We start from the raw sequence: 25,356 nt of genomic DNA, 5'->3' as shown, positions 1-25,356 counted from the left end.
GACTGCACCTCACAATAACACGGTGCTACTGGGAGACCTTTAATTTGGTGCAGTTTTCAAATAGAAACTGCAATTTGAATGATCACAATTAGCCAAGTGCAAAGGCTAAATAGAGGTCGAAGTAATGTCCCGTGCAAATAATAACATATAATTCAGATCTTTACAAACATATTCTGAAATACTTGTGACTTGTATTAGTTTAGCCGTTCAGTCTTCCTCTAAATTATCTGGATTTGAAAACTGGAATGGAGCTGCAAATCTGAAATGTAATGAAAACGACAAACAGTAACAAATTGTTCTTTTTTATATAGCGGTTTTCCACTTTCAAGGCACTCAAATCACTTTACATCAAGGAACCACTCACCCATTCACTCACACATTCACACACCAGGGTACTAAGACACTGGGGGCGAGGTGGGTTAAGTGTCTTGCCCAAGGATGCAACAACAGCACCGCCAACCTGTGGGTCAGTGGATGTGACCACCACCAATGATGTTTATGTCGAGAGCGGGATTCAAACCGCCAAACGTCTGATCAATGGAAAAACACTCCACCAACTGAGCCACTGTCGTTTTCTTGTGTTGTTTTGTTTAGTGGTTGAACTGTTGCTTTTAATTCCACTTGCCACTTGTTGATTTTTATGGTTATTTTTGACACTGATTCAGCAGAATGAGGTGCAGGTCCAATTCTACATAGTTTTACATGCATTCTTACTGTGAGTGGGGGTTCCCTCTCGCAGATCTGACCTGTAACTTGGCCTGGTAGCATCATGGACCTGTCTAAGGAGGTAAATTAAATTACCCTTAGAGAACTTTCCTGACAATGAAATAACACAGTGCATCTTGAGATTTTTACTTTTAAAACACAAATACTTTTTTACTACAAAATATGGCGGTGCTTGATATTAAAAGTTTTTTATATTTAAATCAACTGTTTTCCATTACTCAAGGACAGAATGACATAGATTTGGCAGCTATTACGCCCTGACTGTCTCTTAGATCTCCACTAATGATTATCACTCTTTACCATTTTATTAAGTGTCTTGCCCGGTGACATAACAGCAGTATTAGATGGACGAACCGTATTCTAACCATCAACTTACAAGGATCTTTCTTCCTTTTTCACTTCCCTCACACACTTTACTTGTGCATATATTTTGTCTGGCCCAGAATGACCCCAGTTGGTGCAAAAAACTGAATTATTTCTCATTCAATTATGTCCAACCCATTAGAGTCTTTGGTCTGTTTGTGGGTAGCTCCTGGATACTGTGAATACTGCAGCTCAGACAGAAAACATGGAGTGAAAAAACAGACATTGAGACCGTGGTGATATTAAAGATGATATTATTCGGTTGGTCTCTTTGAGGTTACTGTAACTGGCTGCTCTTGTATTGAATCTAACAGAGTGTGTGAGAGAGAGAAGAGAGAAGAGCGAGGGAGATAGAAAGAGAGGAGAGCTGCTCTGAAACTGTAAATGTAGAAACAGTGATGTGTCCTGACAGGAGAGGAGCAAAGACTGCATCCACTTTTAGAAACAGTTAAAACATGATTAAAGTGACTTTGAAAGTAGGGCTGCAATGTTAATCGCATTTGAATCGAAATTTGAATGGGCTCAATTAGCAATCGTAAAGGCTGCAGTATTTGTAGTATCATAATTCCCCCCCCCAAACAACACAATCTTCACCAGGCCTGTCACGATAAAACATTTTGAAGCGTGATATATGGCTACAAAGGTGTACTGCGATAAATGATGATATTAAAACACCTTTATGCCACTGACACAATGACAATAATGCAAGATAATCCCAGTAAACCATTTTTAAATAGACAGTATCATTAAAAGGCCCAAGCTGTGACATATTAATAGCAAAATGAAGAAATAATCAGCCACAGAAGTTACTTATTCAACCCTGTAGTTTAGATCTAAAATGGGATTCTTGTATTAGTTTGTCAGCCCATATTTCAATCTTCTTTTCTGGTCTTTCAACTTTGAACTGAATCCTTTTCCTAAAACATAAATTACAATTCTAATTGTAATGCTTGTCAGAAAAATCACAATAAGATTTTTAAAGATAAGATCTGACTGGATGGCTAAGTGCGATGTAATATAGTCAACTGATTTATTTATAATTTCAAGGAATGAAAATCCAAATGATATTCTCTAAACAAAAATAATGATGAACTCAGCCATTTCTCAGTTGAACTCTCTGACAGCAGAACATAGGCACGATTTGTACTGTCCTATTCACCTCATTGTCTATTAGGTTGTATCATTTTGCATGGAGCTGCCAGTTACGGCAGGAAATAAGCTCTATATGCTCTATAGAGCCGTTTTAAAGCCTCCCAGAGAATCTGTGAAGTTTGACTTGTTGGTCACATGAACATAGAACGGTTTACACAAATGAACCTATTTTATAGCAGATTTTAGCGGCAAAGCTTTTCCCAAATTCTCTATTGAAATGAATGAGATTCCCACTTAACTGGAAGAACAGATACAAAGAAAGTGCGGTTTAGTCACATTTACGGCTAAAGGGGGCGGAATAAGGTCAATAGAATGGACAATATATTTGAATTCTTAAAGAAGACCTATTGTGCTTGTGTCTGCTATAGTTATGTTATAAGTTGAACATTTTAAATCTGCAGTGTACATTGGGAGCAGACGTCATCATAAACATCATCACAAAGAACCATGTAGCTGTCAGCTACGTCGGATGTTTAACTGCACATCACATTAGTGAGCTGCCAATTTTTAACAAAATGACCATGCAACACTTCAGAATGTGTATCTCTGATTAAGAAAATAAAACTGGAGAACAAAGTAAGTACAGAGCAATGGTCTTTTACTGCTGGCAGTGAAAACAGGGTTGATTGGCAATATTGAAAATAAGCAATTAAAGATTGCTTAAACATGTACAAATCATTCTAAATGCAACTTCAAGAGGGCAAATTGTAAGGGGAAACAATTATGACCTGGTTAAGAGCTCTAAAAAGTCTAAAAAAGTCAGCTTTAATATTGAGAGAGGTCTTCCTATATCAGTAGTACCCTGCTTTGTTCTCAGTGCATAAGATGTGCATAGTGAGTCAAAATGGAATTAAAAGATATCACTGACACTGGGTGTCAGCATAAAATAAATAAAATATATATATATATATATATATATATATATATATATATATATATATATATATATATATATATATATATTTGTATAGACAACAAATTGTCAAGAATGCAGGTTGACATTTTTTTTGTAAAGTTATTGTGAATATTAGTGTGAAATTATGTCCTCTAAATGCTTTGTAAGCTTCCATTTTTTCCTTAAACTCTTAGATTCCCAACCGTCCTCTTTTTCCACATATATGTTTATTAAAATGCTTTGACAAACACTTATAAATCGTCTAATGCTGCAGCTGCTCCAACAATTATTACAATTTCATTGTGTGTCTGCAGACCTCATAACAAAGAGTCTTGAGACCCCTTCTGTCTGTTGTTTCTAATATTAGTGCATGTCCCAGTGCAGCAATGAGGAGCAGAGCAGCTCTCAGCAAATAAAACAGAAAAAGACAGAAATGATCAGGGGACGATGTAGGAGATGAGAGCACACTGTGGTGTATATAGAGACTGAACAAACATCTGTAAAGTACTGATTATTTGTACAGTTTAATCAACAAAAGGTTACTCAATTTGTATTTAATCAGCCAAAATCAAAAGTCTTAAAGGTCCTACAAGCTTTAAGCATGTGCCAATGATGTTACCTCATCAAAAACATACCTGGAGTTGTGTTTTGTTTCATTCACACATGTTTGAGTGATCCTTTATTATTAGTCTGTCTACATCTCCAAACCTCAAAATGCTCTGTTCCACCTTATGATGTCATGTACAAAGTGCTCAGCACAAAGTGGAAATTCCAGGACTGAAATGATCCAAATGATTCTAGTGAAGGTGTAAGTTTAAAAACATAGTGGAGCACTTCCTGTATTACCACATGACATCACAAGGTGGATCAGAGTGTTTTCTGTTTGAGAGGGAAACCTGGCCCAAATATAAAGGGTGTATGTGTTAAACATGTGTGAATGAAACAAGACAAAAGTCCAGGTATGTTTTTGATGAGGAAACATTATAACATAGATCAGAAGGCAAGGCAAGTTTGTTTATACAATTCTTACACAAGAAGATAGCGTAACATGGGCCCTTTAAAGAAATTGTTATTTTAATATTAGAGCAGCATGCTGGTTGCTAGCTGGTTGGATGTTGAGTTGGCACATGGTCTGATATGAGACTCTTAGATTTAAAAATAATACATTAAATTGAAAGTGTTTTGTTGAAGCTTGGGTATTGCACACTCATCTCTTCATTGACAAACATATCTACACTTTTAATCATGTTATAAGGACTATTATGGTTGTTTTTCAGTGATTCATGCACATTTGAGTAATCTTTATTGTGCTGCATCTAAGGCGCTATTGTTCTGAAAATTCCTGTTTTCACCTATCCCCCATACACGACCTTTGCCCTGTACCTATCAGGGCTCTAACAGCCAGAATAACAGCCAGCAGTCGACTAGTTAGCGATTTTTTTTGTTTGTTTGAGACTTTTTGAATACGTTATCAACCAAAAACAATGTCCAGATGACCATTGTTGAAACCTTCTCCACAATCAACCAAATAAAGGTTAAAATACAGTGACTGAGGTCTTCTAAACAGAGAATATTTATGAATGAGGTGTATTACATAGTGTTATCAGAAATTGTTTATTATTTTTTGACATTTTGATTTAATATTGCTGCAAAACGTTCTATGTTCATGAACAACAACAAGTCATCAATTCTCTGGGAGACTTTAAAACAGCTCTTTAGTCTGAATAGAGCTTATTTTCTGTCAAAATCGGTATCCCCATGCAAAATAATACAACCTAAATGACGATGGCGGTGCCCACGGAAACTACAGTTATCACACTATGTTATTTGACTAGTCACAATTAATAGATCAATCATTGCAGCTCTGGTACTTATACTTCGCTCTTTGAATGGTGATCCACATGGGTAGTCCTTTCATAATAACACATTTTGATGCACGATATATCGCTACAGAGAAATATCACAATACACGATAATATGGAAACTACCTTATGTCACTGATTAAAATTAAAATAAACCAAGATAATTGTAGCAAACGGTTTTTAAATAGACAGTATCATTAAAAGGCCTGAGCTGCAACCAATAAATAACAGACTCAACCAATATTTAGACATAGAAGTGACTTATTCAGTGCTCTACAGCTTGTTCCAGCTTTCATATACTGAACGATAAGTCAGTATAGTAATTATCATTGAAAAAACAAAAAAAACAAAACAACAACAGCTGTTTGCTAAGGGAATTGATTTCTTGTGATGATGTTTATGTTGACATACCACAATCAGCTCTGCAATTTTGAACTGGAGAGCTGTGGTCCTTTTTGTTTTAGATCATTATTGTAGTCTAAAATGAAAAAAATGTAAATAAATGATGTGCGTGTGTCATTAATTATTATAAGGCTTACATACCTGCTACACAGACTACCTTACTACTGGAAAACTATAAGGATTTGTATTTAGTGAGTCACGTGTTTCCAAAATTGTTTCTTCTTGTTGCTGTAGTGCAGCATTTCTGTCCCAGTGCGTCTCTTCCTCCTTCCTCCGGCCTGTAGTTTTGTGCTGCGGAGACGAGGCGTGGATAATTGGTTTAGTGCCATGTGCAGAGGTCAAGGGTCGTCCCGCGCTCGAGTGGTGACTCTTACAAACAACAGCTCATTAAAACCACAAGCTCTTCAAAACAGCCTGCAACAGAGGGAGCTTTGGAGGGTACAGGAGGGAGAGGAGTGGGAGGAGAGACAGTGGGGTGGTGAGGCTAATGAAGGATAGAGTGATCGGAGGTGAGAGAGGGAGGGAGAGAGGTGTGGAGGGAAAAAGAGGAGTAGAGAGAGACAGGGAGAAGAGAGAGAGAGAATGAGATGAGATGGTTCTCTTGGGTGGGTAGAGAAGGGGAAGAAGGAGAGAATGAGGGGAGCGGAGGGAGGAGGATTGACAGACTAATGGATGCTAATTCCCTGAAAAGACTTGAACTTGAAATGTGAAAGACAGAAAGACTATAACTTCCTCTAAGAACCAAGAAGGTTATACAATGTTCTGTTTTATTGTTCTTTGGTTTTCAGTGATCTAATTATCTTATTTCAATCAGGGTTTGTCTGATTGAGCCTTATTTGCATTACTTCACTTAAAGATGCAATATGTAACTTTTCTCCATGTTATAAAGATATTGTTGCTTTGCCTGGAATGTTGTATAATATGGCCCAAACTGATCTAGTTGCCTGACATGTTCGTACATTCTGAAGTACGAAATAAAGATGATAAATGATAATATATTGAATACTTAAAGAGTCATAGAAGTTATTTATTCAACCCTCTACAGCTCAAATCTTGTTGCCTGGGATCCAGAATACACACTTCTTCAATACTTTACAAAGATGTGAGCGTAGACAGTTTTCAAATGGGTGTGATTGACAGGTGGATTAGCCAATCAGGAACAGGCACGGTCCATCCTGGAAAAAAAAAAAAGTAAAAAATATCACAGGGGACTGAAAAACATCTCGGATTTCTGCAGAATCAATGAGCATAGTACAATCATAGGTAACCAATGAGGTCCCTGTTTCAATTCTTCCCGCTTCTTTTCAAGTTTAAATAAGGACAATATGTGAAATGTCAAGTGCCCAGGATGCATGTGTTCACTGATCTCCTTGAAAGAAAGAAAGACATTAATGAAAAAATTAAATGAATGAACATGTATCACTGAAAAAAATGAGAGTTAACAGGCAACAAACCTTTTCATAGTACAGAAAAGTTCAATTAAATATCACTCACAATAAATATTTACCCCCAAAACAATTGTTTCATCTCTCATTTATTGAACCCTAAGTCCATATAGCAATTATCGTGACAGACCTACTGATCTGTCTTCAATTCATCCAATTACAGGTGTCTTCAGAGCTAAACAATACTCGCATTCATGGAGATAAGTTTAGTACCATAGATCTTCAGAAAAGTTACACAGTGCACCATTAATAACTTACCTTGGTGTCATCTATAACTCAAAGTCGCCCGGGGAAACTCCTGGTGGTTTTGTCCCTATTAGACATGAACAAATGACTGTCCTTTGTGTTGGGCTGGACTTTTTCAAACCTGTAACAAAGACAACAATGGCGTCTGCAGATGTGTCCCTGGCTCCGGTTCACACACATATTAGGACAGCCCAAGGTCACCGCGATCCGCCTTTTACAGTATCTGAAACATAATCCACGCAGTTTGTACATCTCCACGGCGACAGTGCAGAGGGAGAAATACGAAAATCAATGGTTTATTTTTAGTGGAGTTTTTCTCTCTGTGGAGTTAATGGTCAGTTTGGCCTTTTTGTGACCTGTTCAATACTCTAATATGTACACATGTCATACTTTATCATTAGATCCCTATTTGACAACCTTTAAAAACATGAAAATAATTATACTTACATCTGTGAACCTCGTTTGACCGAACGCTGGGACAATATCAGTAACCAATGCATTTAAAATTATGTATTATTTAGAATTTGATGTTTAAAATAGTCTGAAAATGCACTATGGAGCCTAACTTTTATGGTGGGGGTCTGTCACCTGCTTGTCTCCATGGAGATGTTATAGCTTTGCCTAGAATGTTTCACAGTGTAGAATTAAACTTCTCTAACGTGCACGTATTCATTTTTGGGTGTTATTGCTAAAACCATCTGGTTCTGTGTCGGTCAGGAGACAGATTATAGTTTAGCATTTAATGCTATATGTTGAGACAATCCAGGTAATAACAACAATATACATAAGTTACATAGTGGACTTTTAAAATAAGCAAACAAAGTGTCATCGACATTCGACATAAAAGTATAGAAAGGTTAGATGTCATTAACACTGCCTCACTTTAACTTTTGGAAACGTTGTAGAGTTTGTGGTGGTGGTGTCCATTTAACTGTTGCCGTGGGAGACTCGTGGGAAACATGACGTCATCCTTTTCACTGCTGTCAATTAAACCACACCATGAGGTCACTGGGTAAAGCTCCACCCATAACCCTTGTTTTACCTGTGTTTAACATCATCTTGAGCACAACAGGTGAACTTTGGCTTTATACTTCTATTAAATGCCTCAAATAATCACAACAAGCAATACTTTAACTCGCAACAAAACGATCTAGGGTTTGATTCACAGATCGTGAGTGGCTTTCTGTAAATCGTCTTCCTGATTGTATTTCATTATTTATTATCAGTGCTAAAATGTTCTTTAAATTGCACATTTCACTTCAACTAAACATCTGCTCCTGTTTTTTAGGGATCTGAATGGGAACAACCTCACAGTCATCACCAAGTTTGACTTCTCTGGACTCAAACATCTCAGAGTGCTGTAAGTCACTTCAAGGTTAAAGGTGCATTACGTAACTTCTATGAAGGAGTCCGCCACCTGCTTGTGTTGTCACTAGGTCAAGTTACAAGTTAGGTCTGTGGAGAGGTGAACCCACTCACAGTAAGAATGCATGTTTTTCAAGGTATATCTGGAATGAAAAAAATAGTAGATAGTAGATAGTATTACCATATTGTGATTATTCTAGGTTAAGTATTAACATCTCAGTGGAGGCAAGCAGGTGGTAGAACCCCACCAGAAAAGTGCAAAGTGCACCTTTAAGTTGTAGATCTGAATGCATGTATTTATCATTTTTTCTGTTATATCAAATTCACATTGACATGCAATCTAAGAACATAGAGAGGAGTTACACACTGCCTTCATTCACCCAGGCAATTTGGGGTAAGTGTCTTGCCCAAGGACACAACAATAGAATAGTATTCATACTACTACTACCACTACTGCTACTACTCCTAATGGATGTTGCTTGTACCAGGAATCCAGCTTCTCAGCCCTATTGGCCTTCATTGCCTTACAGAACATCCTTTTAATAATACATCTGGGACAAGGTTTAACCATGACCTTTGACCTGGAAACACAGGCTAATCACATCTGGCAGCTGGGATTAGCGTTAGCAACCGTTAGCCTACAGCCTCCCCAGCTCCTTGGAGTGTGTCTCTCAGCTGGGCCTTTGTGCTTAGGTCTAATTGGATTAATGTAGTTTAATTAGCGATGAGGGACGCAGCATCGTGTCTGGTTTAGTCTCGCCTCATTGTGGAGCTAATTTCACATGATGGCAGCTGCAACGGATCAGGCAGGGCTAATGTACTGCTCCTAGCTACTATGTCCCTGACAAGTCTTTTCATTAAGTGCAGAAAATGTGCTTTATGTTACAATAGTGGCCATTGGGGACTCCTTGAAGACTGTAAGTGCTTGTCTGTCAATGAGGAATAAAGCAGCACAAAAAATGAAGAATTCAATGAAATGAAAAATGTTGTTGTGTTAAATGTGTTAATGTCATCAAAAACATAACTTTTGTTTGTTAAATAATTGCCATAAATACAAATAAATGAAGTATAGAATTTACAAGCATGTCTTTGGACATTAACATAACACTGTGGGCCCATTTTCCTGTTAAACCGTTACAAAACAGTTATCAAGTAATGCTATACTTTTGAAATGAGCCTAGTGTCTTGCCAAAGGACACAATGGCAGTATACACACAAGGCTAAACACGCACTGTCCTATTGCACCACTGTTTCCTAAGCAAAAAAGAAAAAAATGGATACAATGGAAAATGACAATGTTACTACATTTAACCGGGATAACACTTTAGGCTGAGTTCTTCTCTCAAACAGAAAACACTCTGTTCCACCTTGTGATGTCATGTGGTAATACAGGAATTGCTCCACTGTGCTTTTAAACGGCATACACCTTCATTAGAATCATTTGGATAATTTCATCCCTTGAATTGCTAATCTCTACTGAACAAAAGATAAAAGGAGCTGTTAACTTGAAAACTGCCACTTCATGACATCACAAGATGGAACAGAGCATTTTGAGCTTTGGAGATGTGACAGACTAATAATAAAGGGTTACTCGAACATGTGTGATTGCAACATAACACAATACAACTCCATGTATGTTTTTGAGGTGGTAACAGTATTATAACATGGGTTAAAGCTCACAAGAATCCATTATTTGTAATACAAGATCTTTAAGTAAGTCTATATCCAGGCCATTTAAGTTGTAGTTAGTTAATAAAGTGGCACCTTAACTTGTGTATTCATTCTGTGTTGTAGACATTTGATGGAGAACCAGATCACAAATGTGGAGAGAGGGGCCTTTGACGATCTGAAAGAGCTGGAGAGACTGTGAGTGCCTGTTATTAACACTGCAATGTTTATATCATCTTTATCTTTATTTATTACACTGTTTAACTTTATTTTACCCTTTTCCAGTCGAATAAACAGGAATCGTCTGACTCAAATCCCCGAGCTGCTGTTTCAGAAGAATGAAGCCCTGTCCAGACTGTGAGTAACTGATCAGTATTATTATTCAAATGTATGTGCATGTGCTCTTAGTTTGCTGGTTCAATGAAAAACTAAAGTGGATCATGTTGGTGAAGTGAAAGATTCAAGTTTAAAACGTTTGGGCGAATAAATAGACATACTACTGCCCCTTTAAACATTAACAAAATGAAATTAACTTAAAGGGACTGTATCAGATTTTTGTCCATATTGTTGCATTAAATTAAGTCCCTATTACAAGATGAAGATGAAATGAATAATTAGACAATTATATGCAGTTTATTTCATTTTAGGAACCCAATTAACTGCACCGAGCTGTCACTATGGATCTGTTACATGTTTCAATTACAATTACAAGCACAGTAATAAGTAGCATCGTGTTCGTAGAATCATTTTCGTGTTCACAGAATTATTTTTGAAACGTGTTGAGGAATAAGTTTAGGGCACTACAAATTTAAGATTAAAATGAACTTGTTGTTTGTCACATTTTTAAAATGGCACAGCAGCTTTAACTAAATCAGGATAACCAGGCTAAATTAAGACGTAGTTTGGGTATAAGTTTGTTTGACAGTGGCTATATTTACATACACACAAAAAGGATCATTATCTGATTTCTGCAGTACTTTGTTTTCCAAATACACCAGTTACTTTTACAATCCACTAACTGACAGGTGTTTTTGATGTTCAGATTTCCTTTATGCAACACGCGCCAAAAGTCAAATTATTGTTTTTTATTTCAGATTTTTCCAATTATGAGATTTTATTTTTGACCATAAACGTACCCACTTTATCTTATTAGACCTATATTCCCCCCGTAACACTATGGCACCGGACTGTAGGCAGGTTTTTGTATATAGAAGTAATATAGATGTCATTGAGAGTGTGCTCTGAAGCTGGAGGTGAGTTGATTTTGCCTGGAGCGGAGCAGACAGTGGAGCCGATCCCACAGACTCTGAGCGCTTTGAGCCAGTCCCAGCGGAGCTTTTATTTCACTGTAAAAAGAGCTTTTGTTCAGGGCCGGGCTGCAGCAGGAGGAGCATTGAGAGGAGAGGGAATTTAAACATTGAAATATAGAAGGTAATCCAGGTTTGGACCAGAACTCAACCAGGACTAAACCAGGGCTAAACAAGGACAAAACAAGGACTAAACCAGGACTAAACCAGGACTAAACCAGGACTAAACCAGGACTAAACCAGGACTAAACCAGAACTAAACCAGGACTAAACCAGGACTAAACAAGGACTAAACCAGGACTAAACAAGGACTAAACAAGGACTAAACAAGGACTAAACAAGGACTAAACAAGGACTAAACTAGGACTAAACTAGGACTAAAACTAGGACTATATTAGGATTAAAATCTCTAAATCGGGGCCAGACTGCAGTAGGAGAGGGGCTGTAAACATTGACATGTAGAAGACAATCCAGGTCTGAACCAGAACTCAACCAGGACAAAACCAGGACCTATCAGGTCTAAACCAGGACTAAAACCAGGACTATATCATGATTAATATGTCTAAATCAGGGCCAGCGTGCAACAGGAGGAGCACTGAGAGGAGAGGGACTTAAAACATTGACATATAGAACATAATCCAGGTCTGAACCAGAACTCAACCAGGCCTAAACCAGGACTCATGCATAAGCATTAAGGACAATATCAGGACTAATATGTGTAAACCAGGACATAATCAAGTCTAAATTAAAGCTAGACTGCTGTTTTTTTTTTTTTTTTTCAGCTGTCAGCCTCAAAGCTCCAACACAGGTTATTTTGTTTGGGCCAAATAAAACAGCTTTCAGTTTTAATTTCCTCAACATAAACAATGCATACTTTTAATCAGTGATATTTAACAGAAAAATTCACTTACTTGGGTGCAGACCGTTCAGATTCACATTTCAGTTAATTGCACTTCTCTATCAGGAGGACAAAACTAGGGCTTGAAACAAAATCTGAACCCAAAATATACAGTATGTACGAAACAATGGTTGTGTTGTAGAGCTGAGTGATACATGCGCTGGATCTTCATCTTCAAGTATCTGGTATAAATAATTCAAAAAGCTGTGGATAGTAAAAACAGAGAGATACAGAGTGTGTGATATTGTTGTCTGAATTTGCTGCTGATTTAGTGTTTGTCTCAGAGCGATGCTTTCTCTCTGCGGGAGCCTCACAAATGACTTTCACCAAAACCTGAGAATGGAAAATGATGCAGCGGGACGTGACAGTGGCACTGAGATGGAGGGGTGTGAAGAGGGGGAGGAGAGAGGGAGGAGGCAGATGGGGGAGGGAGGGGAGATATGGTGGGAGAGAGAGAGGGGAAAGGAAAGGGAAGGAAAAGTGGGAAGAAGGGAGAAAGGGCGGGGAAGTAAGAGGGGTAAGAGAGGGGGGAAAGGAAGAGGAAGAGAGAGGGGTAAGAGAGAGCTGGGGGGAGAAAGAGGAAAGGGGTGCAAGAAAGAAAGGGGAGAAAGAGAGTGGGGTGTCAAGAGGGAGCTGGGCAGATGAAAGAAAGAAGAGAGTGAAGGGAGAGAGAGATGACACTGAGGGGTCTAAAGTGGTTTGGAAGAAAGAGGGTGAGAGGGAGAAGAGACTGAAAGGTGTAGGAGAGGGGGAGAGAAAGACAGAGAGTGGAGAGATTGATTTGTATAAAGAGGTGTGAGAGAAAGGGCTGAGGGGTGTGAGGAGATTTGGAAAGAAGGGAGGGAGAGAGAGAGAAAAGAGGTGTATGAGGGAGGGAGAGAGGAAAGGTGAAGGTAGAGACAAGAGACTGAAGGTGTAAAGAGGTTTTGGAGAAGATGAGGGAGGGGATTGATGGAAGGGAAAAGAGAGAAGAGAAGGAACATGGAAGGGATAGAGAGAAAGAAGGAAGAGGAGAGAAGAGAGGAGAGTGAGAGGTGTAAAGAGGTTTGGAAGAGACAGACGTGAAGAGGGAGGCGAGTGATGAAGGAATAGGGAGGAAGAGTGATTAAAGGAGATGAGAGGGAGAGAGAGAGAGAGAGGAAAGGGGGAGAGAAGAGGGGGAGAAAGAGAGAGATGGGAGAGACAGATGGAGGGGAATGAAGGGAAAGGGAAGAGAGAAGGGGGAGAGAGATACAGTAAGTAGAGACAGCAAAGATAGGCGAAGGAGAGCGGAGACAGAGATGGTGTGTGTGTGTGTGTGTGGGTGTGTGCGTGCGTGTGTATGTGTGCGCGTGCACGCGCGCGTGCATGCATGTGTGTGTGTTTTCCCTGCAGGACACTAGAGCAGAGAGAGAAAAACTGGACATATTTGCAGATACTATCATCCAAAAACCTGCTGAGAACAGACCAATTATTACTGCAAAAAAACAACAACACAAAAACACAATGTCAGTGAGACGACAGGTCTGTTCTATAAACACAATAAATATGTCTATAAAGAGTTATTGCCAATCTGTGAATTTGAATCAACGACAATCATGATGATGATACATTTTATCTAATGGCATCTTTCAGGACTCTCAAGGTTCAAGTGAAAAACAATCAAATCACAAAGATACAAGGCAAAAACTATAAAAGCTACAGAGGAGACAGGAGGACACAGGACAAACAGTTCAGGTCTCCTGTCTGAAGAGGTGCATTTTTAAATGGGCTTTGAAAGGGAATCATTTTTTCAGTATAGGCTAGTGGTATTGGCAATAATTAAGTGTATATTTTGCGGGCATTATCCTTATGAAAATATATATAAAATATTGTGGCAATCTATCTGAAAAAACATAATAATTGTGATATTATTGTTAATAGCACTGATTTTGGCCTTGATAATTGTGACACAAAATTTCAATATTGCGTTCATCGGCCTAGTTAGTTTGAGGTGTAGTCACTTTGGTTGCTTGGTTTTACACGTGTGTTGTACTATTTGCTGGTGTTTCACTGTAAACAGAACAAAACACACTCAGCAGGGAAGTCTGTAAACCACACAAAGCTCAGGGTCACTGAGGTCATGAATTCTCCCTGAGGTCACAGAGACATCCCTGTAGTTTACTTGTTCATCCTCTTCAAACCTGCCAACCATCAAGAGTGTCTAGTAATAAGGATATTGTCTAATTATATAAAAATAAATAACAACTAGGCTTATTTGTGCTGTGTTTCATAAAGAAATTTCCTCTCACTCTGCAGCTTCTTCACAAATCAAATGTGTGATTGATCGAGGACATTTTGGCTGTAACTAACAACTATTTGAACTGTTTTTTGACATTTGGAAGTAATATCATTATTGTCTTTGCTATCAAAGGTCAAGTGGTTTAGTCTGCATATTCCAGATAACCATAGCAACGATCAAAATGCCATTGTACGAATTCAAGTAACCATTTTTCAGATTAGTGCTTGCAGCCATAGTAGATACTACACATTTTATAATCTGAATTGAAGCCATTTAGTCTTGCAGGTGTTACTTTGTTGCAGTGTACAAGTACATTATTGTCATAAACATAAAGTTGTTTTGAAGTGCCTTGTGTCATTATACTGTGTCTATAAAGCAGACGTATTGTGTTTGTGTCTGCTATATGGTTATATCATAATTTGCACATTTTAAATCACTATATTCATTTACAACGACTTAATAAAATAAACAAGTTTGCTGACTTCCATGTTGGAAAACTGCGATGCCCAATGGGAGCTAATGTCGCCGTTAACGTCATCACAACAAAGATCCATGTAACTGTCGGCCCCTCTTATGGCTAGCTACAGATCACACCAGCGAGCAGTGAATTATTTTTTTTTCATTTGTACCAAAATGACTACGTAACACTGAACAATCCTGTGCATATCACTGATTAAGAAAATAAAATTGGAGAATGAAGTGAGTAGAGAGCAGTGGGCATGTACCAGTGGTGGTGAAAACAGGGGTTGATCAGTAATATGGTGTCTTGAAAGTAAACGATTAAATATTGCTGAAACATGCACGAATCACTCCAAATTCAACTTTGAAAGAGGAAACAGCTACAACCTGGTTAAACACTCTGAAAGGTACATTTTGCACAATATGTCTGCTTTAACATGTGTTGAGTGCCATTTCTGGTCTCAAATCTGCATTATACTGATTCATCTTTCTTTCTTCTCATTTTTTTGTTGATTATCTCGAGACACTGTCCATTTAAAACTCAGTCACTCCGTCTGCACATCCCCATAGACTTTTTTCATTTGTGTTTAATCTGAAAGTTTCCCCAACATTTGACCCTTTTCTACAAACACAAGAACTGTCCAAAAGAGACATTCAGAATACTGGGAAGGTTTACTTTTCTCACAGCTAAACTCAGAAAGAGGCTAAAGACTTAGGTCCAGCTGTGACCAACCAGAGCTCTCCATCTAAAACTTCTACTGTATCCCACGGCGACCAGAAACATGGCGACCAAAGAGAAGCAAAGGCATTTTTAATTTTTGAGAGAAAGGAGATTGTGTTTGGATTTGGGTAAAGTAGAAGTGAAAGGAGTGAGTCATGGTTAACCTTTGAATTTGAGCACCTATCTCGCATTGGCTTATTGTTCATTTCTGAAGACATGTTATGCATAATGGACTTTTAAGAGCTTTTAATCGTGTTATAATGCTCTCATCATTACCTCACTCCAAGTTATAGACCTATTTAGAGTGATTCATGCACATTTGAGTAATGATTATTGTCCTGCAGTTTTTGTTAATGATCTACATGTGTACTCCTCCTTGTCCTGTGTTAGTTTAGGAGTAGACTATAGACTTTTCTCTTGTTATGTTGTGTACTTATTACCACACATATCTGTACCAAACAACAACAAGTGGATTTATGTGTCAAGTTTAAAACTATCAACAGAAACAGTAATCCAGGAGACAATAGGACAGAAAAAAATGTGTATTGTGTTCTTGGGGAAGACTCTACCCTAATTGCTCACTCCCATCCAGAATTATCTTAACACCACGTGAAAGGAGTAAATGCATGGAATTGTGAAACTATTTTGAGTGGCTGAAAAATTCTTATTCATAGTGTAGGAGCCATATGGGTGTTTTTGGTTGCTATGGCAATGCGTGAGGGGCGGGGTTCATGTGGGCAAGGTGACGTGCCGGTACATTCAAAGGCACCGGGTAGCTGTATTTTTCGTTGACCGCTTCATTTTTTGCTTGGTACCGTACTATTTTTGTGTAGGCCTACAATTCACCATCTGTATGTGCAACCTGCTTGAGCCACTGTTCGATTAAACCACCAGAAAATGCACTAGTCTAGTCTATTTCTTACAAACAGCAGCAGGTCAGACAAAGGTACTGGACCTGGACTCCTCTTTAAGCGACAAAGGCTCAAAGTCACTACACATAGGTTTCAGTGACATTAATATTTCCTGATCTTAAAGAGTCTTAAAGATGTGGAACATTTTGATTCCTGTGTAAATTGTCCTCACTTGAAACCCATGGATTTAAGACTTGTACAATTAAAAGTTCCTAGAGGATTGGTGAACTTGGATCTTTGTTGAATTCCACTATAGGAGCAAAAAGGTGACTTATTAAAGTGCGTTCATTTTTATTTTGACCTTTTTCACAGACCCAAACAAGTCTAAAATGTGACTAAAACCAAAACGAGACCCGATGCTGCCCCTGCTGTAGTCCGGTGCACTTGGTGAATTAGCTAATCTCGTCCCTGTAGATTCAAAGGAAGGAAACAGCACATTTAGCCTCAGATAAAACAGATAAGTCCAGATTTAATGATGTGCATGGAGCCTCTGGAGACATGGCCTACTCATTACTGTCTGGCACTTACATTCACTGTGGACTGTATAGAAGCTAATAGGGTACAGGCTATAGGATAGAATAGGATACAGGTGACATAAAGTAGTTTTAGAGGATGCTCCAATTTGTACAATCATGTCATGAAAATTCAGACTGTGGAAGAACAGCCTAGAGAGTTTAAAGTTTTACTATGTAACTTCTTCTGGCCTCCATGGAGATCGCTGTGCCTGGAATTTTCCACAGTTCGTCATGCTGGAGACACACTGGTGACACCACAGGGCCAAGTATTGTTTTAGCACAATGTGATTCAGTGGTTGAATTGAACATATACTAAATAAATTACCGGTAGTTACCATATACAATACACATAGTGGCATTTAGATTTCTGTAAACTGTTTGTAGGCAGAAGTATCTCATTTGATTAAAAGTTGGCCACAGAACTCCCTTACCAATTAGTGTGTTATTGTTGTGCTCCTGAGCAAGAGTCTGGTGTGTGAAATGGGCACTCGAGGTAGTCCTAACCAAGTCTAGCTCTGTTCCTGGCAGGCTGCCCCAGCGACAGTGAAGAATGGGTCAAATCAAATGTGGAGGATGCATTTTCCTATGTGAACAATAAAGTGTGCCTAGTTTATTGCGTATTTTGAGCTGCCGAGACAACTGATTTTCTTCACTGTGAGATAATGCAGGTCTATGTTATCATATTTTATTTTTACTGTGTATTTATATGGAATGTCATGACAGTGTTCCCACTAAATGCACATGAGCGGTCACATATTTCAGTCCCCGTCCACCCTCTCTGTTTGTATCTTAACCCTTCTTGTGTGTATCTGTGTGCACTTACAGAGACTTGAGTGAAAACATGATCCAGGCCATTCCCAGGAGAGCGTTCAGAGGAGCCACTGACCTCAAAAACCTGTGAGTGCCTCTCTACTGTTCACACACTGAACCTCCCACTGCCATAACACTATCTCTGTGGCTCAGTGGTAGAGCAGCACATATGCAGCAGGACATATCTATCCAAAAAACTATGACTGTTCTAAATAATGATGACACCAATGGACAGACTTAATCTAATAAGCTATTCTATATATTTTACACAGGGACGTGTAATTATTCTCTCTCTCTTTCTAAATATAGACAGCTTCATTAACTTAAATATGAAAGGATAGTAACTAAAGGATACATTCACACTTCATTACTGGGTCTTAAACTGGTGCCCATTTTAGTCCTGATGTGGACCTGGTTTGATCCTGTTCTAGTCCTTGTAGTTCTTGTCCAGTCCAGGTTTATTTCCAGGTTTAGTCCTAGTTTAGTCTCAGTTTTGATGTGGTGAATGTGAAAGTGTGAACGTACCCTAAGTTTCCAACTGAGAAAGAACCAATTTTAGCAAGCAAAATTCTTAAAACAATCAGTGGGGGGCAAACTTACTTCTTGTGTCCTTGTGAATCACTGAACATGTATACTATTACATGCATTAAATATGGTTTGTCTTGTTTCCAGTCAGTTGGATAAGAACCACATCAGCTGCATTGAGGAGGGAGCCTTCAGAGCTCTGCGGTCCCTGGAAGTGCTGTGAGTACTATTTTTTAAGTTAAAAAAAATCCTATTTTATATTTATTTCTACCTTTTCTCTCCAGGACTCTGAACAACAACAACATCACCACAATCCCTGTGTCCAGCTTCAACCACATGCCCAAACTGCGCACTTTGTGAGGCTTTTTAAAAAAAAATCAACATCTCCTGTCGAGGCTCCATTACCTGCTTGTCTCTCTCTGAGTTTTATTTCTTTGCCTGGAATGCTCCACAGTATGGCATTCATTTTTTTCTACATGAAGACCAACAGGTGATACCAAATGTTTTAGGTTCTGACCTCATCATTTGGCAATAAAAACAAAACACTTGAAATGAAATAAATCCAAGTAAGATTAGTTTAAAGCCATTCTGTGGAACATTCTATGTAAAGCATTAACGTCTCTATATTGACGAGCAGGTGGTGCACCCTCCACTAGAAAAAAAATACACAGTGCACTTTTGATATTGGGGGGAAATATTGCAAACACATCACAATGTTCTAAGTTCTAATTTCTATAGTAGTAGTAGTAGGTTTAGTAGTTGCAGTTGTAGTAGTAGTAGCTTTAGTAATACTCTGAGTCATTGTAGTAGTAAGTAAGTAGTAAAAAGTAGCATGTCTAGCTACCATCTGTTACAAGGAAGGATGTTATGTCAAACAAATTAACTTGAATACTCTGAGCTACTGTAAGACATAAAAAATGTGCCAGTCAGTAAGTAGTAGTATATGTGATGATAAAAGTAATATTAACAATAACAATTTCCCTAGCCGCCTCCACTCCAACTCTCTGCGCTGCGACTGTCACATGGCCTGGCTGTCTCCATGGTTACGACAGAGACCTGCCCTGGGTCTGTTCACTCAATGCAGTTCCCCTCCTGTCCTGAGGGGGCTCAACCTGGCCGAGCTACGAAAGAGTGACTTCGCCTGCTCTGGTACAGTTATTTTAAAAGATCCATGGATTAAATGTGTTCACCTTATCCACAAAATGTAAAACAAATGCAGTAAATAAGTTCTATAAACACAAAGCTGTTTCCAAAACCCACTTTATACAATATTTCTTTTATTGTGAGCGGGCTTGCCTCACCACAGATCCGACCTGTAACATGGTCTGGTGGTGTCCAAATTGTGATAGATAAGTTTAGTGAAATACTGTGAAGCATCCAAGCAATGTTCCCTCTAATTTTTCACGAGTCTGAGCAAACACACAAACTCCCTGAGTGTCCCATGGACCACTGTGAGCGACATCAGACGTGCGCACTGTGGTCATGCTGCATCACATCCATCCAAGTTAAATGGTTTATTAAAGGAATCAAATTACCACATTTACATTTCTGTTATAAGAATTTTAATTAAGTGCTTTAGGCACTTATACAATGAAAATGACAAAAATCTAGCTCATGACCTGTGTAGTATGTTAATGCTATTGGAAGTAGAAATATTTATTTTTAACTATGGCAAAACATCAGCTTCCAACCAAACCAAGACAACTGTAAACTCCAATGCTGAAAACACACTTAACATTTTTATGATAAAGCTCTGACTTGTATTATGAGTATAAGCCATTGTGTGAAGCTTTTGCTGTGCACTGAGTGAGATTGTCCTACTGTGTCTGGGAGACAGTCCAGTAACTCTTTTTCAGTATATGACACGATCATTTGATTTTTACAACTCAAACTAGTGACAGTCAATGACCGATACACACTGAGAGGAATCTGTATCTGCACAGCTGCTCTATTACTGTACATTTATATATCATATCAAAACACAATATAAAATGTGTATTTGTATATAAAATATAGTCAAAACAAGTGGTATGGGTCAAAATAAATATATATTTACAAACCACACACTGCAAACAGTGAACAAACACACACACTTCAAAATGTAAACACACACACACTGGAAACTAAGAACACACTGGACATGTGACAGTCATTCTGTGACAGAGGTTGGAGGATCGAGTCCCGCTCGGACCAACTTCTGTCATTGTGTCCTTAGGCAAGACACTTCACCCAAGTGTGTGTGAGATGATTGGTGGTGGTCGGGGGGGGCGCAGATTGGCATTAACTAATGCTAATGATTACACATAATACACATTTGACCCACAATTAAGTCAATAGCAGAATAAACCACGCTTACCGATCAGGAACAGCATCCAGTCCATCAGCACATCAGGTCCTCTGCTCCTGAGTCCATCATGAGATCTTCACTCGGTTCCACGAACCGCTCCAGGTCCGAGATGCCTCTAGTTTAACTTGTACAAACATCCATAGTGTCCTCGGTCAAGTACTTCCTTTGTTTTGTCCGTTTCGTCATGTTTAAAACGCAAAACTGCTGCAAAACAGTGCGCCAGAGCGCGGGCCGTCGGAACGTTAAGGGGATAAACACTTAGCATCATTAGCATCATTAGCATCATTAGCATCATTAGCATCATTAGCATCATTAGCGAGTTTTCACTCCACATCGGCCACATCGGCTAAACCTCTGGGAGCGAGACATGAGGAGCCTGTTAATGACGTTGATAAGCTGCGCAAATACGTATGTGAATCACATAATTGTCTGGAGGAGCTCGTCCCCGGTCACACTCACTGACTCACATTGAAAAATAGCGCAGAATGAATTGTTGTGTGTTTATTTTATTTTCAACTCTCGTTCGATTTTTTTGTGCGCAGCACAGATTTTCTGTGCGCGGAGACCGTGTCAGCAGTGCGCAATTGCGCACGCGCGCAGTTTAGAGGGAACAGTGCATCCAAGTTAAAGTAATGACATCTGTAGCCAAGGAGGTGGCGGACATAATCTAAGTTACATAGTGCACCTTTACCTCAGCATATTCTCCCAGGAGTCAAACTTCCATGAGCAGTCATAGTTTTAGAACATTCTTCCTGTCATATTGGATAAAATAAATGACTTACATGTTTGTATCCTCCAGGCCAGGGGGTGAGTGCATTCGTTCAGCCCTGCAGTCTGGCCTCTGGCTCCTGTCCGCCCATGTGCACCTGCTCCAACAACATCGTGGATTGTCGAGGCAGAGGACTCACCGCTATCCCAGCGCACCTGCCCGAAGCTATGACCGAGATGTGAGTTCATCATTCATCAAGAGATCTTCTATGTCAAACTAATGTAACGCCAAATTAACATTTTTTCCCAGTCGTTTGGAGCAAAATGGCATAAAATCAGTCCCTCCCGGAGCCTTCACCTCCTACAAGAAACTGCGCAGGATGTGAGTACAGCTCATAATGCCCTTTACACTATGGTCAGTGAGAATCCTAATGCTAACTGCTGCACATTATTATTGTATAACCGTACAGGTAGTAAGTGCGTTAAAACCGTAACACGCTGCTCCTTGTTGTTTAATCCCCACATATCGTTTATCTAACCACTCCTGGATGAATTAGAGATTACACCGTCTCGAAACACCCAATGTATTAAAACAACTTGTGTTTTGTGGATTTGCCTTTTCCTTTTCAGTGACCTGAGTAACAACCAGATCTCAGAGATCGCCCCTGATGCTTTCCATGGACTAAAGGCCCTCAACTCACTGTGAGTCACTACAATATGATTTAAAAAAAAAAAAAAAAAAAAAAAAAAAAAAAAAAAAAAATATATATATATATATATATATATATATATATATATATATATATATATATATATATATATATATATATATATATATATATATATATATATTATACAAACCAGTATTTTACCTACAGTATATGGATATCAAGATATCCATTTGAACAAATGCCTTACTACAATTGCAGCTTTCTAAATAAAATAAAACATAATATTACATAAACAGATTAACACTTTAATTTACATGTTTTATTATATTTAGAATTTAAATGTACTACTACTACTACTACTACTACTACTAATACTACTACTACTACTACTACTAATAATAATAATAATAATAATAATAATAATATAAATATTATTATTATTTTATTTATTTATTTAATTTTATTTTTTACCTTTTTGAAATCATTGCAATTAACTTTCCAGGGTTAATATATTCTTCCACAAATGCCACATTGCCTGACCTGTCTATTTGGATTTAATAATAATGAAACCATTCATTGGACTGCACTCATTTGTTTATTTTTTGTTTACTTTGTTCTGTTCTTTCAGTGTCTTATATGGGAACAAGATCACTGAGCTGCCTGAGGGAGTGTTTGATGGACTGTCCTCTCTGGAGCTACTGTAAGTCCATGTTTCACTAACTTATGTATATACGTTTTATTACTTACAGATATCCTTATTTTGACATTTATTGTATGGAAAGCTTTTCTTACTATTACTTACGACAAAATTCTGTCATTTCTACTTGTGAATGATCAGCTTCAGTCTTTTATATGAAGTCTGTAGTCAATCCTCTGTCAGTAAAAGCATGTGGTTTTCTGGTGGTCTTTTTGTATGTAAAATGACAAAGATTAAACAGAACTTGTGATTTTTTTTTTTTTTTTTAATCATCATATCTGCACTTAATTATTCCTCAGTACTGTCTGTTAGTGTCTGGTTTATAATATTTGACTGTAAAATACTGCAATGTCCCTGTAGGTTGTTAAATGCCAATAAGATCCACTGTGTCCGGGCCACAGCCTTCAAAGACCTGGAGAACCTGGCTCTGCTCTCCCTTTATGACAACAAGATCCAGAGTGTGGCCAAAGGGACATTCAACGCACTGCACAGTATTCAGACGCTGTATGTACCATGGACTGGGTTAGACCTGGTTTAGTCCTAATTTAGACCTGATGTAGACCCTGTTTAGATCTGGGTTTGATTGTGGCAAGAGATATTTTCAGCTCACTGCACAGTATTCAGACAACTGGACAGGTAGAACAGGTTTAGTCCTAATTTAGAGTTCTAATTAAGCCCTGATTTAGTCCTGGTTAAGATCCAGATTTAGACCTGGTTAATTTAGTGACCACACAGTCACTACAGTATTCAGGCGGTGTATGTACCACAACTGGACTGGGTAAGGCCTGGTTTCGAAATGGTTTAGTCCAAATTTAGACCAGTTTAAAGAATATATAATGCTTGTAACATATGGTTATTTTACATACTATTCATTGTAAAACACAATATTGATCTATTGACTCTTTGTTTGAAACTGCAGAACTGATTGGCCCCACAATCTCACAGTTATATTCCACCGTAGCAAGCGACAGATTTTTATTGACATGTTTTTATTATTGAAAATGGTTACGCAACATTTTTTAACTCTATGTGTATGACCCAGAGTCGTCTTCTTTTAATTGTTTCAAGTACAGAACCAAGCCAAATTTAAGTAAGCTAATGATAAGAAAGCAAAAAACTTTATTACATGGTTAAAAGCTCATACAAGTAGATTTTGCGTAATATATATCTCTTTTAAAACCTAGGTTAGACCTGTTTTAATCTTTGTTTACACCTTGATTAATTTTGCTGCAGTCCAGATAAATTGCTCGCCAAGGGATTATTTTAAGTTTGGTTATTCCTGGTATAAAAATTGTGCAGAGGTCTTTGTCCTGGTTTAGAAGTGTCTTAGTGATGTGATATAATTCAGACCTGATGTTGTAGGTCAGAAGTAGGTTAATGTCAGTTTGCATGTTCAGGTGTAGTCTTGAGTTTGTATTTTATCATCAGTACCATAGCCACTCTGTTGCTTCTCTCCCTCAGTCACTTGGCTCAGAACCCTTTCGTGTGTGATTGTCATGTAAAATGGCTGTCGGACTTCCTGAGGGCTAACCCCATAGAGACGAGTGGAGCGCGCTGTGCCAGTCCACGAAGGCTCACCAACAAACGCATCGCTCAGATCAAGAGCAACAAGTTCAGGTGCTCTGGTAAGAGGACACGAAGGAGAGTGGACCAGGCGTGGTTTAGACCTGGTTTAGATCAGGGTTGAACCTTGTTTGGCTCTAAATTAGTTTTAAAATAGATCTGTATGGGTTAAAATTGGTTTTAGGTGCACTATGTAATTATTGCTTATTGCTTTTCCTGTAATGGTCAGATCTCCATAGATCTGACCTGTAACTTCGCCTAGTGCTATCATTTGCTTGTCTTTATGGAGATGAATATGTTTAATAGCATACTGTTCCAGGCAAAGGAATCCAATTTCCACTGAGACAAGCAGGTGGCAGTCCCTCCAACAGAAATGTTTTATTGTGCACCTTAAAAAAGTGCAGTTGTTTTAAATCTCGGGGTCATATTTCCCATGATTGGATTTTAGGGAGTCACCAGATTATGAAGTGAAAAATTTGAATCCTAATATTGTTGTTATGGGGTCAGATCTGATAATGTTTGAGAATCACAAAGTAATCTTTGTGAAAATGTGACCAACAGTGCCCTCTGCTGTTGAGAAATAGATTTACATGAAGTAAGGTAAAGACAGTCATTCTGTGTTGGTGACAAGTGGAAAAGGAATATTGTAATTGTAAAAGCATTTCCTTGAATATTTACAATCAATATATGTGTGTTTTCTTGAATGATAAGTGAAATCAAAATCAAAGATTTTCTTTTCTCAACAGCCAAAGAGCAGTACTACATTCCAGGTAAACGATATACCGTGTTTCCTATTTTTCATTTCATTTGTTTAAAATCATGCTAAGTCTGTGTTGCTTT

The 25,356-nt window shown here is 38.3% G+C and overlaps 1 protein-coding gene across 1 annotated transcript in view; it reads left to right on the top strand.

Moving 5' to 3' along the window:
• LOC117371367 (slit homolog 1 protein-like) overlaps window positions 1-25,356 on the top strand; it is a 53,051-nt gene that overhangs the window by 5,220 nt on the left and 22,475 nt on the right. Inside the window, exons 2-15 of the mRNA XM_033967033.2 lie at window positions 8,380-8,451; window positions 10,251-10,322; window positions 10,410-10,481; window positions 18,021-18,092; window positions 18,678-18,749; window positions 18,815-18,886; window positions 19,516-19,679; window positions 21,677-21,824; window positions 21,896-21,967; window positions 22,216-22,287; window positions 22,885-22,956; window positions 23,314-23,457; window positions 24,415-24,578; window positions 25,263-25,286. Of these exons, the coding sequence (XP_033822924.2) occupies window positions 8,380-8,451; window positions 10,251-10,322; window positions 10,410-10,481; window positions 18,021-18,092; window positions 18,678-18,749; window positions 18,815-18,886; window positions 19,516-19,679; window positions 21,677-21,824; window positions 21,896-21,967; window positions 22,216-22,287; window positions 22,885-22,956; window positions 23,314-23,457; window positions 24,415-24,578; window positions 25,263-25,286 (1,292 nt within the window). The remainder of the gene's footprint in view (window positions 1-8,379; window positions 8,452-10,250; window positions 10,323-10,409; window positions 10,482-18,020; window positions 18,093-18,677; window positions 18,750-18,814; window positions 18,887-19,515; window positions 19,680-21,676; window positions 21,825-21,895; window positions 21,968-22,215; window positions 22,288-22,884; window positions 22,957-23,313; window positions 23,458-24,414; window positions 24,579-25,262; window positions 25,287-25,356) is intronic.

This window comes from Periophthalmus magnuspinnatus, chromosome 1, assembly GCF_009829125.3.
Source record: "Periophthalmus magnuspinnatus isolate fPerMag1 chromosome 1, fPerMag1.2.pri, whole genome shotgun sequence".
Lineage (NCBI taxonomy): Eukaryota > Metazoa > Chordata > Actinopteri > Gobiiformes > Gobiidae > Periophthalmus > Periophthalmus magnuspinnatus.
The sequence above is the reverse complement of the archived record's forward strand: the minus strand, read 5'-3'. Positions and strand labels throughout refer to the sequence as shown.